This window comes from Syzygium oleosum, unplaced genomic scaffold, assembly GCF_021117445.2.
Source record: "Syzygium oleosum isolate NSW1041296 unplaced genomic scaffold, Sole_v2.1 Sole_v2.13, whole genome shotgun sequence".
Classification (NCBI taxonomy): Eukaryota; Viridiplantae; Streptophyta; class Magnoliopsida; order Myrtales; family Myrtaceae; genus Syzygium; species Syzygium oleosum.
In genome coordinates this window covers 4,945,425-4,963,854 of record NW_026607497.1, presented here as the reverse complement: position 1 = coordinate 4,963,854, position 18,430 = coordinate 4,945,425, and the positions used below count along the sequence as shown (strand labels likewise).

The window sequence follows — 18,430 nt, the reverse complement described above, 5'->3', positions numbered from 1 at the left end:
GACCTTTTGTCATGTAATGACTCTGCCTCGATGGGGCAGTGGCTCTACTACTATTGACTAGCGGCCGTTCAACAAGTTACTGACTAGTTTTTATGTTGGATTACCGTCTACTTTTGCCCATTCATAACAAGTTTGGTGAGTGTGCTCTCTTGCTCAACCACTTCCTAACATTCATTTTGTTGGTTCATTAGCTCTGTCCGGGAGTGTCTTTGATGAGGTGTAATTTTAATTAATCCAGAATCATTTCTTTCCATTGTGTAATTCTTTGTTCCATATTACAGTGGTGACGCGTGAAACTTGATGGGACCGGTTCCATGGATCCACTCAGAAATCGGATTGATTTTTCGAAACTGGTTTTTAGCGGGTTGTTCCCAATTCTAAGGTGGGATCCGCACATGCGGACCATGCTCCCACGTAGGGCCAATCAGACCACTTTGAGTTTCACGTTGTTTTTTTATTTTTTTGCCAAACTTTCAGTGCATAATGTAAGGAAGCAAATCAAGGACAGATTTGCCGACCAATCCCCCATGGACGAGACAGACATCATCAAGAAGAAGACGCGCACAATACTCTCTGAGGAGAGAGCGGGAGAGCGCTAGCAGAAGAGAGAGAAGAATATGGAAGAGGAAGCACGTAACTTCATCAACGTGTGGCTCACAGTCCTCGCCTGCGTGTGCTACTGCTACTTCGTCTCCTCCAAACTCCCTCCGGGCAGGCTCAGGCTCTTCTCCCTCCTCCCCGTCTTCTCCCTCTTCGCCGCCCTCCCCCTCCGGCTCTCCACCGTCCTCCCCACCGGCGTCACCGCCTTCTTCGTCACCTGGCTCGCCTCCTTCAAGCTCTTCCTCTTCTCCTTCGACCGAGGCCCCCTCTCCTCCGTTCCCGGTTCTCATCCCGACCCATCGAAGTCCCTCTTCCTCTTCATCCTCTTCGCGTGCTTCCCCGTCAAAATCAAGCAAGCGCAAGACTACCCATCTCCCCAAACCCCCAAAGTGCCCCTCAATTTCCCCTCAAAATTGCTACTTTGCGGAGTCTCCATCCTCGTGCATGACCACCGGGACAAGTTGCTGTTGCAGGTCGGGCATGTTGATTCGGTTTCACGTGTCAAATTCGAATAAGAATCGATGTTGATGTCTGCTCATGTTGTTGCGGGAGTTTTGCTTATTTCACCGATTCCTGTCGTTTTCGAATTAATTGTTACTGACATCATTCCATTCGTGTTGAAATCGGGCAACTGTGCCTGTAGGCGCACCCGAAGCTGGTTCTGCTTCTCTATTCGTGCATGCTTTATCTCTTCGTCGACATGATCATGGGGCTAAGCAACGCCGCCGTGCGCGCCGTCCTCGGCGTCGAGCTCCAGATGCCCTCCGACGAGCCCTACCTGTCCACGTCGCTCCAAGATTTCTGGGGCAGGAGGTGGAACCTCACCGTGACCAACGCCCTGCGGCACACCGTGTACAGGCCCCTGAAGTCGTTCCTTGAACCACGCTTGGGCGCGGCGTGGCCAGCGGCGGCGGCGGCGGTCATGGCGGCGTTCCTCGTGTCCGGGCTGATGCACGAACTGCTGTACTACTACATGGTACGCGCGAGGCCCACGTGGGAGGTGGCGGGCTTCTTCGTGCTGCAGGGGGCGTGCGTGGTGGCGGAGGTGGCGGCGAAGGGGGCGGCGGGGGAGAGGTGGAGGCTGAGCAGGGTGGTGGCAACGCCGCTGACGGCGGGGTTCGTGGCGGTGACCGCTATGTGGCTGTTCTTCCCGCAGCTGATCAGGAATGGGGCGGACGTGAGGGCCATTAGAGAGTGCAAGGCTTTGGTGCAGTGGTTGAAGCCGAAGTTCTGAGGCATTCGCAGCAAATCTAATGTATACAACGTAGCTCTATTAAATCGATTAATCACATTTCAGAAAATTTCAAAGCTTAAACATTGGATCCTTAATTACTGGGCAAAATTGACATTAGTCTTTAAGAAAACACAATCTTTCGTGTGTATATATTTCACAATGTAATTGATTATATTTGACTTTCGCTACATCCGCACATCCACATGGGATGAATCCATACAATATTTACCCAAATAGATGCTCATCATAACCTTCTTTTTGATACTCCTCTTCCTATTGATCATAATTATGAATGCCGTCTTTTTTCCCCAATGATGCATTTCTTTTGTCTATTGGTCCATGCAATGACGGAAGATTATATGATGTGTTAGTGTGGTGTAGCATTGTTATCGTATAGAAAAATGATTTGCTCTTTGACCGACGCGAACTCGACTCTCACTAATAAAAAAAGTTTGCCTGTGAAGCTTCATTAAGTTACATTTATGCCGTTGCGAGTTTTCGGACAACCTTTTCAGTCCATTTTGTCGGAGACTGTATGACAACTCTTTCATATAATGTAGAACCCGGATCGAACTATTATATCACGAATGCAACACATCCTTATAATTAGAATCATCGGATCATCACCATTGGATTTCAGCCATTAATCACCAACGGTTGAGAGTAATGATCAAACGGTCATGAAATTTGTGGACATGATGCCCTCGTGGCATAGTAGCCTAGCTCATAAAACTAGGTTGTCAAATAACTTGTCGAACTAGAATTTGGGTTCAGAGATATGCTCCATGGTAGATGCACATTCCTTTGGAGCGACGGAAAATGAAATAAAAAGGAAGGATACAATGACAAACAGCATAAGTTAGGGGACTGTGAAAATAAAATCAACGAGGACTCAATAGCAAAAAGAACGCAAGTTGCAACGATCCAAAAGAGGTACTCTTTAGGGGAAATTTCCATCCCAACTTTATTCCCGATATTGTCCTGCATATGTCCCTTTCTTTAGAGTCCTCCAATTTCCACGTTCACTGTTGTCAACAGATTTCAAAAGTACTCTCTAAGCCCACCTCGATCTTTGTTTATTGAAGGAAAGGCAACATATAAGGAAGTATCGTATTCAGTGGTTACGCAGCAGTGCCACGTCATAGGTTGACGTGACATGTGTTTTTGTTCCAAATTCAATTAGAAATTGGCACTCATTCATGATGTGGCAAATGAATAAAAAAAAAATTAAAAATCAACTTCTCGTTTTTGCTCTCTCCGCGATCAGCTCCTCTATCCAGTCACCAGCGGATTGCCGGCACCGCGTCAAAAGCTGATCACTGCTGGGTGTCCAGGGCTGAGCCACTCGCTTCGTCGTCGCTTGCAGCCATCCTCGTCCATGGTCGCTTGAGTTCCCTCCCTCCTCCTTAGTTGACGCAGATCAAATTCGGTCGCCCAGATCTGAAGTCACGGAGATCAGATCTGAACTTCGTTGCTTGCCGTGGTTGTTGTCGGTGGATAGACGAACTGCGGTCATGGCTCGTGTTGATCAGATCTGGCAATGCAATGGATGGTTCCTTTTTTCGGAGAGTTAATAACACGAAAAACTCCAAATTAATACATCTGTGACAAATTTACTAAAAACTATTTTTTTGACCACAAAAAATCCTAAACTGGTATACTTATGACAATTTTATCTCAAATCATTTTTTGGCCCACAAAAAACCCTACACTGATATACTTGTAACAATTTTACCCCGAACTAGTTTTTTGACCACAAAAAATCCAAACTGATACACCTGTGACAAATTTACCCTCCATTAGTTTTCGTTAAATTTTACTGTCAAATTGCTAAGTTTGATAACACGTGGTAGTTTACAAGTGTACCAGTTTGGAGTTTTACCCCTCTGTTTGTCACAAATTTATCAATTTATAGTTCTTCGTGATATTAATCAAATTTGACGGACACTAACAGAGGATAAATTTGTCACAAATGTACCAATTTGAATTTTTAGTGATCAAAAAATTAATTTGAGGTAAACTTATCACAGGTGCACCAGTTTGAGGTTTTTGGTGATCAAAAACTTAGTTCGGGGTAAAATTATCACAAGTGTACCAGTGTAAGGTTTTTGGTGGTCAAAAAAATAGTTCGGGGTAAAATTGTTACGGTGTACCAGTTTGAGATTTTTCATGGTCAAAAAATTAGTTTTTGATAAAATTGTTATAGGTGTACCAATTTGAAATTTTTGGTGGTATTAACCTTTTTGGGGATTCGGAGCTAAACCAGTCGAATTGCTTCTCCACAAAAGTGGGAATGAGCAAATCAAGATCTTCTTTTGGACACCTTCTAAGTTGAGACTTGCGCTCCTCTTGAACCCCCAAAAAAGACTTGGAGGTGGGCTTTTCGTCTTAGTCCAAAAGTTTGTGGGAAGTGCCAACATCTTTCTTCAGTCGCAGCAGTGTGGGAACATCTTTCTTTCTTTTCTTTTTGCTCTGCTCTGGTGCAGCAAATGGACGAGCTGCAACAAAGTGGGTGGCTTGGCCATCGACGGCAACGACTGCGAGCCACGGAGGGGTGGCTTGGCCATGAACGTGCAGCAGTGGTCGGCTTCCAATCAGTGCCGGCGACTCCGCCAGTGACGGAACAACGTCGATTTTAGCCGTATCGCGCATTTATGCGTCACAGTCTTTGCGTTCATTGGAAGACCTGTCAAGTGGTATTACTTCTCGGGCGAGAGGGTTGGATGAGCCGATGGAGATGCTCACGCTCGCTGAGTCAAGGAGGACGGAAGTTGAACGTCCAATCTACTTGGAGGGATTATAGAGACGATTCTCCGTTTGCTCGCATGCCTTTCAAGCACATCTTCCATATTAGCTAATTAATACTATTTGTTCATCCCCTTAGTCTATATTCACGGCTTACAGGGATAATGATAATTATAAGCGGCTTTGAACCAAGTATAGATGTATATTTCTATATAGTAATTTCGTCCCAAGTCGGACTTTAATTATTTTCTTTTCTTCTGAATTCTTTTACGCGATTACATGTTTGCATCGTAGGAAGTACTGTGATTCCACAAGATGTTTCAAATAATATGCTTTTTTTCCATAGAATATATGCAACAGAACATGAAAGTATCCATGAAAACTAAACAGTGGGTTACTGGCTTATTGCTTAGCTTCAGACCTGCCCATTGGCAATATCATCCTTGTTGACGTATAGAGTGCTCGGAGCTTAATTAGTCACACGCACTCTCTGTTACACACTGTACTAGCTAGGAGAAGCGCACATATTGCACTTCAGTAATTTTCTAGTTATTTCCGGCTTTTTCAATTTCTTCTTTTGGGTGGCTGTCGTGACAGTGCTCCTTCCCATGATCGTCGGGGCTGCCATGGCCACCGTGCCCGTGGTCATGGCCATGATCATGGTGGTCATCGTCATCATCGTTGTCATGATGGACATGGGCGCTGCCGCGGTACCCCTTCCCAAGGGTGCCAGGGCCTTTCCCATGTCCATATTCCTTCATGCTCTCTTACATACATGCACAAGAAGTTCAACACATTGTATATACGAAGTACCTATATACAGAGAAGATGGATGAAGTGGAGTGAAACTTACGAGATGAATTAGTCGCCTCGACAAGCTCGCCAGCTGCAGCCTTGTAAGAGGAGATGAGAAGAAGCACGGCGAAGACGAGGCCGCAGAGCAGAAAAACCCTAGAGGAAGCCATTCCTCAGTGTACCTGAAGGCAGTGAACCAAAGAACTCGAGTTTGCTTCAAGTGATGATGAATATGATAATTGAACTTGCATGGTAAAGGTCACCTTATATTTATAGCCTCAGAAGCGTAGAGAAATGGAGCTTAGCGTAGCCTATTAACCCGATACATTTTTGTAAGATCTACCTTTTTAATAAGAGGATCGTCTTTTGCATTAAACATAATTTGGATTTACCTAACAACTTAGCAAGTGATTGCCTTAGACTGCAAAAAATTTCTGGTGAGATAGTTTCGTACAGTCATATATAAAGTCGTGGATAATAATGTTTCCAAGGCTATTAGGATGCATTCGAGGATCTTGACATTGACACATTAAGACGAAAAAGAAGCTCGACGTTTGGTCCCGAAATTTTCTTATTTCAGCATCGAGAATGAGATCGACTCGAATCATTTAAGTAAGCTTCAGTGGGAAATTTGAGCCTCGAGGGATGTGGTGAACTCGGTTTAAAGTTTAGGTCATCTATCGCTCCACGGTTTACCACCTTTGTGCAAGGAATTGTGTAGGCGCACACATATGAACACGCACGTAAACTTCTTTATTTTACGTTCATGGATTAAGAATCAAATTTTCATTGCTTGAACTTGTTTAAGGGTTCTGAACATTATTTTGTTATCAATCTCACGGTGATAGCAGATTACTGTTAATCAATTTCAGACATGCATACCTGCATTGTTACAAGTATTGTCTTTTTGGTACTATTAAGGGCACGGTAACGCTTATCTTTTCAGACGACCGACAAACATGCACACGCATTGTGTGTGCGCAAGAAATCGGAAGTTGAAAGATTAAGCAAAATTGTTTTATATCTAAATAATTGAATCATTATGTAATGAAAACAAATTATTGGTAAAACTACACGATCCAATGAAATTGTATATGTGGAAAGGTAGTATTCCTCCTAATCTATCATAATCCCTCCTAATCATTTTCCTCCGTCTCTTTCTCTCCATCTAAGCACAATTGTGTTTTGAAACCCGTCTCTCTTAACCAGTGAAAGAGCAAAGCCTTTTTCTCTTCAACTCTTTTGCCACTTTATTTGGATCAGTATGAGACAAGTCCGTTTATCTATTGTAACTCGGGAAATGTGCCAATTCAGTCCTAAACCTTTTGCATTGGTGCCAATTTAGTCCTAAACCTTTTTTTGGTGCCAATTCAGTCCTAAACCTTTTGCATTGGTGCCAATTTAGTCCTAAACCTTTTTTTGGTGCCAATTAAGTCCTAAACCTTTTAAATTGGTGCCAATTCAGTCCTAAACCTTTTGTTTTTGTGCCAATTTAGTCCTTCCGGTCAATTTTGACCAGAATTTACCGACGTGGACACCTGCCGGCCGGCGGCCGGTCACCGGTGCCGACGTGGCACTGACGTGGATAACTTTAATAATATTTTAATATTTTTTGAATTTTTATTTTTTTTCCTTTTTTTTTTGGTCCCCCCCTCCTTCCTCTGGCCGGTCGCCGGTCCGGCGACCGGCCAGAGTCCAGAGGCCGGCGAGCTCGACCTTGCCGGCCACTGGGGAGGGCGGCGGCCTCGCCCGGCGAGGTCTAGCCTCGCCTTGGTCGAGCGAGGCTCGACCTCGCGGATCCGGCGAGGTCGGGCCTCGCCCGACCATGGCGAGGCTCGAGCCGTCGCCGGAGGCCGCGGCGAGGGCGAGCCTCGCCATGGTCGGGCGAGGCCCGACCTCGCCGGGGCGCGCGAGGGCGAGCCTCGCCATGGTCGGGTGAGGCCCGACCTCGCCGGATTTGGCGAGGTCGAGCCTCGCCCGACCAAGGCGAGGCTCGTCCGAGCCGGGCGAGGCCGCCGCCCTCGTTAGTGGCCGGCGAGGTCAAGCTCGCCGGCCTCTGGCCTCTGGTCGGTCGCCGGACCGACGACCGGCCAGAGGAAGGAGTGGGGGACCAAAAAAAAGTGGAAAAAAAAATGAAAATTCAAAAAAATATTAAAATATTATTAAAGTTGTCCACGTCGGCGCCGGTGACCGGCCACCGGCCGGCAAGCGTCCACGTCGGCAAATTCCGATCAAAATTGATCGGAAGGACTAAATTGGCACCAAAAGGTTTAGGACTTAATTGGCACAAAAAAAGGTTTATGACTAAATTAGCACTAATGCAAAAGGTTTAAGACTTTTTTGGCACTTTTCCCATTGTAACTCGCATATGGAGTATGGCTACGATCGATAAAGTCACGTTTGTTTCTTAGTTATTTCGAGAATTAGGTAATTAACGGTGATCTAAAATGGCAAAGTATTATTTGGAAGCAACATGCGAAGGCAGACGTGAAACTTTTCTTTTTCCTAAAGGATTCGAACATGTAGTGACAGCTCTAACTAAGTGAGCAGCAAACCATATTTTGGCCGACGAACATTATTAATTAGTGCTACTTTCGTCAAAATATAAATTATTGTTTAAATTTTGAAATCACGAAAAGTTATTGTGAACGCTTCGAGTTAAAAAGAAAAAAAATTAATATACGAGAGCTGCATAATTAAAAAAAAGTAAAGTTCAGTTCAAACACCTCTCTCTCTCTCTCTCTCTCTCTCTCTCTCTCTCTCTCTCTCTCTCTCTCTCTCTCTCTATTAACTTGGAGTTTACATTTTAAAGTATAAGGAGCAGTTGATAACTTGATATACCTCGCTAAACCCTAACTTCTATTGCTGGAACTTCTGAATGAAATTGAGAATAACTAGCTGGGTGCATTAATGGGATCTGATATAGCATTAGAATTTCGATCATATGATTGATTTAGAGGGGTTTGATTTCGTGTGAACAAATTCTGTCAAGATATGTTGCTTCGTTGCTTGCTTAGGAAACACGACAGACGATGAAAGGCGATAATGTTCTAAAATTTGACAAATATGATTCTCTGTCTCCACGGTCTTTGGCGACCATCATATGCAACTGTAGAAAAAATATACAAAAGAACGAATTTTAATGGCCTTTAACGTCTATGGATCATACCCATACGGTTGAAATACTCCATAGCTTTTGGTCTTTTATCGAAAGATAAACCAAACTGTTTGTCTCCTTTTCTGAGAGTTTATTCATAAAGGAATTAAGGGGGGGTGCGCGAGGGGGAGAGGAGCTGTTGCAAAGAAATTTCAATAGGAAATCATATATTATGTGAAGTTGACCCTTTAAACTCAAAATAGGGTGATTTTCAATTCGTGTGTCCATTTAACTTTGATAAATTGGGGTACCACTTATGAACATGTTGGACCGTTTACATCGTACTTCAAATATACCTAAAAAACTCTCCTGCCAAGCTTGTTAACAAGGGCTTGTGATAGAAGGGAATAAATACTTATGGATCTCATACCAGTATGGACTAAATTAAGCTTCGATCCACGCTCATCTTTCGAGAATAAACAAAAAGAAGAAGAAGAAGAAGAAAACCGAAATCTCGACCAGCCATTAAGTAAAGTCCTCCTAAAATGGTAAGCTAGCTTGCCTATTGGGAAATAGATACAGCAAGTACATAAGACACTTCAATTGACATATGAAGCTGGAGCTTTATATGCTCACTTGCTCAGGTGAGCTAGTGGGAATATCATCTTCGTTGACACATACAGCTGGAAGCTTCCATTTATCTATCACTCACACACATTCCATATATAACACACAGGAGTAAGTACTAGGAGCAGCATATTAAAGCTGGAAGCTTCCATTTATTAATCACTCGCCGTCTTCACTTCCATGGGTTGCCTTCGAAGCCAGGTTCTTTCCCATGACCGCCATGGCCATGGCCATGGCCATGCTCATGCTCGTCGTCGGGTTTGTGATTGTGATGGTCCCATTATTGTCATCATCGTTGTGTTCGTGGTCGTATTTGTCCTCATGATTGTTAGCGGGTTCATGGTTGTGACCATGGCCACTGCCGTTGATAGAGCAAATCTCTTATGATAGAGCGATCTTCCGCAATTTGTGCAAATCCCGTTGCTAATGTCAATCTTCTGCAATCTGTGCCAATCCCGTTGATAGAGCAAATCTTTTACAATTTGTGCTAATATTGTAGATTCTTACCTTTTGTAAAATATTTTCAATTGTGATTCTCTCCCTCATGTATATACTATAAATATAATACAAATCTCCACACCGATGAGTGTGCGATCAAATTTAGATTCATACTCTTTCATGGTATCATAGCTTCTTCTTCTTTTTTTCTTCTTCATTACAATGTCTTCTTCTTCCACATCCTCCAACACCATTACCACCATCACTGCTGCTGACTCTACATCCTTGTTGGCCCCCTCCCAACCACCCTTTGCTCTCGGCAATCTATCTCATGTTCTCCAAATCAAGCTAGATCGCAACAACTACCTTCTGTGGCGAGCACAATTTCTTCCTTTATTTCGTCTTCATGGGTATCGTCGGTTTGTGGATGGCTCGTATCCTTGTCCGGCACCCACTATCACTACTGCTGATAGTACTGTGATCGACAACCCGGATCATACTGCATGGAATTATCAAGATCGGCTTATCCTATCCTGCATCCTCTCTACTCTTACTAAATCGGTTTTCTCACACATTGTCGATCTTGAGACATCTCATGATGTCTGGACTTTGCTTGAGAAACTTTATGCTCCTCAATCTCAAGCTCGCATAATGCAATTAGAGTATCAGCTTCGATCTCTAAAGAAGGGCTCTCTTTCCATGGAAGCATTTGTTCAAAAAGCCAGGAACATTGCAGATCATCTTTCTGCGGCTGCTCATCCCATCTTTAATTCCCAATTAGTTCTCAGCATCCTTGGTGGCCTGGGTCCGGAGTATGATGCATTCGTTACCTCAATTACATCTGGTCTTGATTCATTACCTCTTGATGACTTCCTTGGCCTTCTTTACAATTAGGAAGTTATTCTTCAAAGCCGTACCACTGAATCTCCAATAGAGTCTTCTCCAAATGTGAATGCTGCAGTAAAAACATCTTATGCCCTGAATACTCCCTTCAATGGTCGAGGACGTGGTCGCAATTTTGGAGCTTACTGTTGTTCTCGAATTATCTGTCAGGTTTGTAATCGTACATGTCACTCGGCTCTCCAATGCTACCAGCGATTTAATCCTAGCTATAAAGCCAATACCAGCTCCCCATCTGCGATGTTTGCCTCTTCAACTAGTGAGTCATTCGATCCATATTGGCACCCAGACTATGGTGCCACTCATCATCTTACAGCTGATATGGCAAATTTGAACATTCGAAACAACTATTCTGGCACCGATCAAATCCACACGGCAAATGGGTCAGGTTTGCAAATATCACATATTGGTTCTTCCATCTTACATTCTCAAACCCGTTCTTTTAATCTACGAGCTGTTTATCATGTTCCATCTGTCAAGAAGAAGCTATTATCTGTTTCTCAATTTACCAACGACAACTATGTGGTATTTTAATTTCATCCTACTTTATGTTGTGTCAAGGATCGATCCTCGGGAACCTCCTGCTCAAAGGCTAGAATAAGAATGGACTTTATTGTCTTAATAATGCACGTACCACCAATAAGGATCCTCTACAGTCCAATAAATCATTGCCAGCTCCATCCTGCGTCAATGATGAACGAGTTTCTGCTTCTATTTGGCATGAGCGCTTGGGTCATCCGACTGCTCGCGTTATTTCTTTAGTTATTTCAAAGCATGGCCTGCCGATATATGCTTCTTCCTCATCTAGATTTTGTGAATCATGTGACTTGGTGATGCAGCCCAGATTGATAATGCCGCCCGCATCGAAGATGAGCTCACTCGACCAAGGAGATCAGCCCGCATCCGAGCTCGACAAGTCGCTCGACCAGTCGAGGAGATATCGAAGGAACGCAATTCGAATACCAAGAGTCTCATCCGCAAGTCCATGCCACAATAAAGTCCTTGTCTTTCCCTATACATTGGAAGCCTAAAAGATACTTTGGGATGATCAAGAAGACGTTGGGCATTTATCTAGTTTCTAGTTTCTAAGTTTTTTAATGTTTTATGCCTTCTAGGATCTTTAATGCTCTTTAGTCTCTTCATTTGCTTGAGTCTTTTCATTTGTTTTTCTTTGGCTACAAAAGACCATCTACTTTATGTATTCGAGAGACGAATTTGATTAATGAAAATTTTGCATCAAGCAATTATCTTGAACCTTGAAGAGTTCGTACCCCTGAAAACCTAGAAGAGTTTTCACTCCGTCCTTGAAGAGTCGGAGGTTTTCAAATCTGCATCCTTGAAGAGTTGCAGTCATCGATCTAGAAGAATCGGTGCCCTATCCACTTCCTTGGAGGCCTGGAAGAGCAACCAACGAAGTTTTATCTTTTCCTCTGTTCTGTCCATTTACATCCGTTCACTTCCACCCCGATTTCGTCCTGCCTACAGTGCTTATTTGAGAAAACTCAAAACATAGAAATTGTTAATTCAGAAGTCTTTGTTCATTTGGCTTTGGAATCAGGTTATTCCGATTTGTATCGACGAAGTTACATCCATTTTCCCGAGCTTGTGTAGGACTGTAATTACTGTTCGTCCCGTTCCGCCTGTGCAAGTCACTCTCCCGATCCTAACGTTCAAGTAGCCTACACCTGCATCATTTGGTATTAGAGCTTTGGAGGAGAGAACCATGCCGCCAAGACAAGCTAGGCGTTGTGGAGGCAGAACCATTCCACTGAATGAAGTGAATACGCTCGCTGACAATTTGCAGCAACATATGCAACAACAAATTGATGAGTTGACGCGGGAAGTTGAGCGTCTGAGGGTGGAAAGAAACAATTCACCACCTCGTTCCAGGACCGAAGATTCCAATGGTGACTCTTCATCTTCGGAGAATGTTCGACCATTTCGCAATCGGAGGAATGTTCGACGTCACGAGCAAAACATTCGTGAACCGGAGTGGGAAAAAGAAGTTAAAAAGGATATCCCGGAATTCTCAGGTAATGATTCTCCTGAAGAAATTGTTGACTGGCTAACACTTGTTAATGAAGTGTTTGAGCATCGAAATGTCCCGGGGGATCGTCGAATCGGGATCATCGCTATGCGATTAAGAGGTAAAGCCATCGCTTGGTGGAGACGTGAGAAGCAAACTCGCCAATCCGTTGGCAAAGCGCCAATTACCTCGTGGAGGAAGATGGAAGACAAGATTCGAAAGTATTTCCTACCTAAGGGATACAAGAGAGAGCTCTATCAACGGTACCAAAATCTGAGCCAAGGTACGCGAACGGTGGACCAATACACCAACGAATTCAATGAGTTGGTGATTCGCAACAACATTCAAGATCCGGAGGAGATGCTTGTGAGCAAGTACTTGAATGGCCTTCAACTTCATATTCAAGATGCCCTGGAAGTCCTTGACATTTGGGACTTAGGAGATGCACACCAACGAGCACTCAAGGTGGAGCGTTCTCGCTCAAGGAGGCAACAATCCTCTATCATGACCAATCGAACTGCTAGGAGTACCCCCGGCACCACCAAAGTTGCTGAGGATACGACATAAACTGCTAGTAAGTTTCCTAATCAGCCCAACATTTTGAAGCAACCAACTACGTCTGATATTCGTTGCTATACTTGTGGTGAGTTGGGTCATCGTGCTAGCAATTGCCAAAAGAACAAGAATCGACAAGCCGGCAAAGCCTTCTTAGTGGATAACGATTCTGATGAGCATGTGGAGGATCTGCTCGAAGAAGAGGTGAATGATGTCGAAGAGTCCGCAGGTGACGAGCAAATAGTGCATGCTGAATCCAGTGAATTTCTGATGGTGAGAAAAATCTTTCTAGTTCCTCGTGATGAGACCGGAGATGGGTGGCTGCGCACCAACATTTTTCATTCCGCTTGCATGATTAAAGGGAAGGTATGTCAATTGATTATTGACTCTGGATGCTGTGAGAATATAATTTCTGAAATGGCAGCGAACAAACTAAAGTTGGAGTTAAAGGCGCACCCCACACCTTACAAGATGTCGTGGCTATCGAAAGGCACCGAGATAACCGTTTCCAAACGTTGCCTTGTTAATCTATCCATTGGTTCTGTTTATTTCGACAAGATATGGTGTGATGTTCTACCGATGGATGCTAGTCATGTTATTCTTGGGCGACCATGGCAATTCGATAGACGGACTACTCATGATGGTTATCGAAATACGTATTCTTTTGAATTTGGAGGGAAGAAGATTATATTAGCACCTAGTAAGGAGCCTTTAAAAACTCCTGTTGTCGAAAAGTCTTCATCTCCTACATTGCTTTCAATGAAGGATATGAAAGGTGCTTTAAAAGGGGTTCGTATTATATATGTTTTACTTCACAAAGCAGGTGAAGTTGCTTTTTCCATACCTCTTGAAGTTCGACCACTTTTGGAAGAATTCAAGGTTGTTTTCCCGACGGACTTACCTGCAGGTCTCCCTCCTATGAGAGACATTCAGCACCAAATCGATTTGATGCCCGGTGCTTCCCTACCGAATTTGGCTCATTATCGGATGAGTCCGACGAAGCATGAAGAATTGCATCGACAGGTTGTCGAACTCTTGACTAAGGGTTTTATCCGAGAAAGCCTTAGTCCATGTGCTGTTCCAGCTCTTTTGTACCTAAGAAAAATGGTATTTGGAGGATGTGTGTCGATAGTAGGGCGATCAACAAAATCACTGTCAAGTATCGATTCCCTATTCCTCGTCTTGATGACCTCTTGGATCAAATCTCTGGTGCAATCATCTTTTCGAAGCTGGATTTGAAAAGTGGATATCATCAAATCAGAATCAAGCCCGGAGATGAATGGAAGACAGCATTCAAAACGAAAGATGGGCTGTATGAGTGGCTAGTTATGCCATTCGGATTGTCGAATGCACCATCGACATTCATGAGGTTCATGACCCAAATTTTGAAACCCTTTTTGGGAAAATTTGTTGTGGTCTATTTCGATGATATTCTTATTTTTAGCAAGTCTACTGACGAGCACCTACAACATCTTCAAGAAGTACTACACGTGTTGAGACAGGAGCGCTTGTACGCAGCCCTCGAGAAGTGCTATTTCATGGTACCGCAAATCCTTTTCTTGGGATTTCATATTTCAGCAAAGGGGATTTAAGTGGATGATGCCAAGATCAAGGTGATTCGAGAATGGCCGACTCCATCAAATGTGCATGAGGGCAGCAAAAGCTTAACTCCAGGCGTGCAAAATGGGCTGAATACGTTCAGGAGTTCACTTTCATCATTAAACATAAAGCTGGAGTTCAAAATCAGGTTGCTGATGCTCTTAGTAGAAAGAAGAGCTTACTCCACACAATGCGATCAACAGTTCTTGGATTTGAATCATTCCAAGAGTTGTATCATGAAGATCCTTACTTCTCCAAAATCCTGCCCGAAGCAAAAGAGAAGAAACTTGCTGATTTCACTGAGTGCGTTGGGTTTCTTTTCAAAAGGAACCGTTTATGTGTACCCGATTGTTCACTTCGACAAAAGGTGATCGATGAAGTTCATCGCGACGGACATTTTGGGCGTGACAAGACCGTGCAACTTGTTTCAGCCAAGTACTTTTGGCCTCATTTGAAACGAGACATACATCGACATGTGATGAGGTGTCGATGCTGCCAAACTGGAAAAGGGCATGCTACTAATGTTGGCCTTTATTTGCCCTTACCAATCTCTCAAGCACCTTGGGAAGATATCTCTATGGACTTTGTTCTTGGACTACCTCGCACTCTCAGAGGTATGGATTCCATCTTTGTTGTTGTAGATCGATTCTCAAAGATGGCGCATTTTATTCCTTGCCGCAAAACTATGGATGCTTCGCGTATTGCTGAATTATTCTTTAAGGAAGTCTATAAATTGCATGGCATTCCGAAGACTATTACTTCTGATCGAGACACAAAGTTTCTCAGTCATTTTTGGCGACAATTGTGGAAGAATGTCGGTACTAAACTGCAATATAGTACTGTATTTCATCCCCAAACTGATGGGCAAACTGAAGTCGTCAATCGAACCTTGGGAAATCTATTGAGGACACTGATTGATGAAAATCCTTGCTCTTGGGAGATGCGATTGTCACATGGCGAATTTGCATATAATTGTGCTGTAAACCGTATGACTGGGTATAGTCCTTTCATGATCGTGTATGGACAACAACCAAACACTGCTCTTGATCTTGCACCCATTCCTTTTGCTGAAAAGTCGAATGACAATGTTGAAGATATTGTTTCTCAGATGAGAGCAATTCATGAAGATGTGCGCCAAAGGTTAGAAAGCAAGACAGAGTCCTATAAAAAGGACGTCGATAAGCGACGGCGTGAAGTTATCTTCGAACCAGGAGATTTTGTTTGGGCTTACTTACCACCAGAGCATCATCCTGTTGAAAGCTATAACAAGCTTAGTGATCGTAAGCTTGGTCCTCTTGAAGTTCTTGAGCGCATTGATCCCAATGCATATCGCTTAAGGCTTCCTTCTCATATGAAAACACATGATGTTTTCAACGTTCGGCATTTAACACCTTATGCTGGTGATTCCTCCGATGATGACATGAATTCGGGGACGAATTCTTTTAAAGAAGGGGAGGATGATGCAAGCCAGATTGATAATGCCGCCCGCATCGAAGACGAGCTCACTCGACCAAGGAGATCAGCCCGCATCCGAGCTCGACAAGTCGCTCGACCAGTCGAGGAGATATCGAAGGGACGCAATTCGAAGACCAAGAGTCTCATCCGCAAGTCCATGCCACAATAAAGTCCTTGTCTTTCCCTATACATTGGAAGCCTAAAAGATACTTTGGGATGATCAAGAAGACGTTGGGCATTTATCTAGTTTCTAGTTTCTAAGTTCTTTAATGTTTTATGCCTTCTAGGATCTTTAATGCTCTTTAGTCTCTTCATTTGCTTGAGTCTTTTCATTTGTTTTTCTTTGGCTACAAAAGACCATCTACTTTATGTATTCGAGAGACGAATTTGATTAATGAAAATTTTGCATCAAGCAATTATCTTGAACCTTGAAGAGTTCATACCCCTGAAAACCTAGAAGAGTTTTCACTCCGTCCTTGAAGAGTCGGAGGTTTTCAAATCTGCATCCTTGAAGAGTTGCAGTCATCGATCTAGAAGAATCGGTGCCCTATCCACTTCCTTGGAGGCCTGGAAGAGCAACCAACGAAGTTTTATCTTTTCCTCTGTTCTGTCCATTTACATCCGTTCACTTCCACCCCGATTTCGTCCTGCCTACAGTGCTTATTTGAGAAAACTCAAAACATAGAAATTGTTAATTCAGAAGTCTTTGTTCATTTGGCTTTGGAATCAGGTTATTCCGATTTGTATCGACGAAGTTACATCCATTTTCCCGAGCTTGTGTAGGACTGTAATTACTGTTCGTCCTGTTCCGCCTGTGCAAGTCACTCTCCCGATCCTAACGTTCAAGTAGCCTGCACCAGGCTGCATCACTTGGGCAAGTCACATCGTCTTCCCTTTACTAGATCATTAATCACTTGTAATGCTCTTTTGGAAATACTTTATTATGATCTATGGGGACCATCTCCCGTTACGTCAATGAATGGTTTTTGTTATTACATCATTTTTATTGATGCTTACAGTGGATACACATGGCTTTTTCCACTTACTGTGAAATCTGATGCTCTCTCTACTTTTGTGCATTTTAAATCTCAAGTGGAAAAATATTTCAACTGTAAAATCAAGACTCTTCAAACCGATGGAGGTGGTGAGTTTAAGAAATTTGATCCTTATCTTTGTCTTCATGGCATCCTACACCGTCTCTCATGCCCGCACACGCCGGAACAAAATGGTCGGGCTGAGCGCAAACACCATCACATTGTAGAAACTAGCATCACATTGCTTACCCGAGCTTTTGTTCCTCGTCTATATTGGACTGATGCTTTCCTAACTGCGGTCTTTCTAATTAACCGCATGCCTACAATGGTGTTGGGTGGATTGTCTCCTTATGAAAAATTGTTTGGCTAGAAACCCGATTATCTACAGTTGCGTGTTTTTGGATGTGCCTACTACCCTTGGCTGCGCCCTTATACTCGCCATAAACTTGATGACAGAACAATGAATATATTTTCATGGGCTATTCTCCTCATCACCGTGGCTATCGTTGTCTGCATCGTAGCACTAGCCAAATATATCTCTCTCAATGTGGTTTTCCAAGAGCACTTGTTCCCGTTTGCTAAATCACAGTCTGGTCAATTGTCCTTACCATTGCTAAGTGCCCCTGTTTGCATTGGTTATTCCTCTATTAAGCCCCCACAACTTCAAGGTGTGTCCACTACTACATCTATTCCGTTAAGTTCGTCTAATATCATGGGCAACTCCTCATCACAACTTCAACAATCAGCCACTTCCACAATTCCATGTGAATCATCTTCTCCAGAACCTCCACCCTTACCATCTTCTCAACCTCAACCGCCAACTTCTACCCATCCAGTAGTCACTCATCTAAAAAATAACATTCGTAAACCAAAGGATTTTCTCTCCACTAAGCACCCACCGTGTTCTTATTTTCACTCAAGCCTGACACCAAGTGAACCCACTTGTTTTTCCGTTGCAAGCAAAGACCCTAACTGGCAACAAGCTATGGCTAGTGAATTTAATGCTCTCATTCAAAATGACACTTGGAAACTGGTCCCTCATCACCCTTCCATGAATGTGGTCAACTGCAAAAACCAAGGCTGATGGCTCCATTGATAGATACAAAGCACGACTCGTTGCGAAGGGCTTTACTCAACAGGCTGGCTTGGACTATGATGAAACTTTCAGTCCAGTTATCAAACCGACAACGATTCGAGTTGTTCTCTCCTTAGCTGTTACATATAACTAGTCTCTACGCCAATTGGACATCAAGAATGCATTTCTCCACAACACCATTAAAGAATAAGTCTACATGAAGCAGCCCCAAGGATTTGTTGATTCACGT

The 18,430-nt window shown here is 43.5% G+C and overlaps 1 protein-coding gene and 1 long non-coding RNA gene across 2 annotated transcripts; one reads left to right on the top strand and one right to left on the bottom strand.

The window, feature by feature from the left end:
• The first annotated feature begins 467 nt into the window (after positions 1 to 467).
• On the top strand, positions 468 to 2,024 carry LOC115665612 (probable long-chain-alcohol O-fatty-acyltransferase 5). The gene is made up of 2 exons (XM_056317310.1): positions 468 to 1,073; positions 1,244 to 2,024. Exons 1-2 carry the CDS (start codon positions 618 to 620, stop codon positions 1,832 to 1,834), a joined length of 1,047 nt encoding a protein of 348 aa, XP_056173285.1. The 5' UTR covers positions 468 to 617; the 3' UTR covers positions 1,835 to 2,024.
• Positions 2,025 to 2,940: 916 nt separating this feature from the next.
• Positions 2,941 to 4,435, bottom strand: LOC130139757 (uncharacterized). Its single transcript, XR_008817852.1, has 2 exons — positions 4,074 to 4,435; positions 2,941 to 3,390 (listed from the first exon to the last, which is right to left on the bottom strand). It is a non-coding gene; the product is annotated as an uncharacterized LOC130139757 (long non-coding RNA).
• Between the last annotated feature and the right edge of the window lie 13,995 nt (positions 4,436 to 18,430).

Bases quoted from the DNA above. Each gene is read 5' to 3' on its own strand.
- LOC115665612 (XM_056317310.1), top strand. From the start codon at position 618: ATGGAAGAGGAAGCACGTAACTTCATCAACGTGTGGCTCACAGTCCTC. The intron at 1,074-1,243 runs GTCGGGCATGTT...CTGTGCCTGTAG, and splicing joins GGGACAAGTTGCTGTTGCAG to GCGCACCCGAAGCTGGTTCT.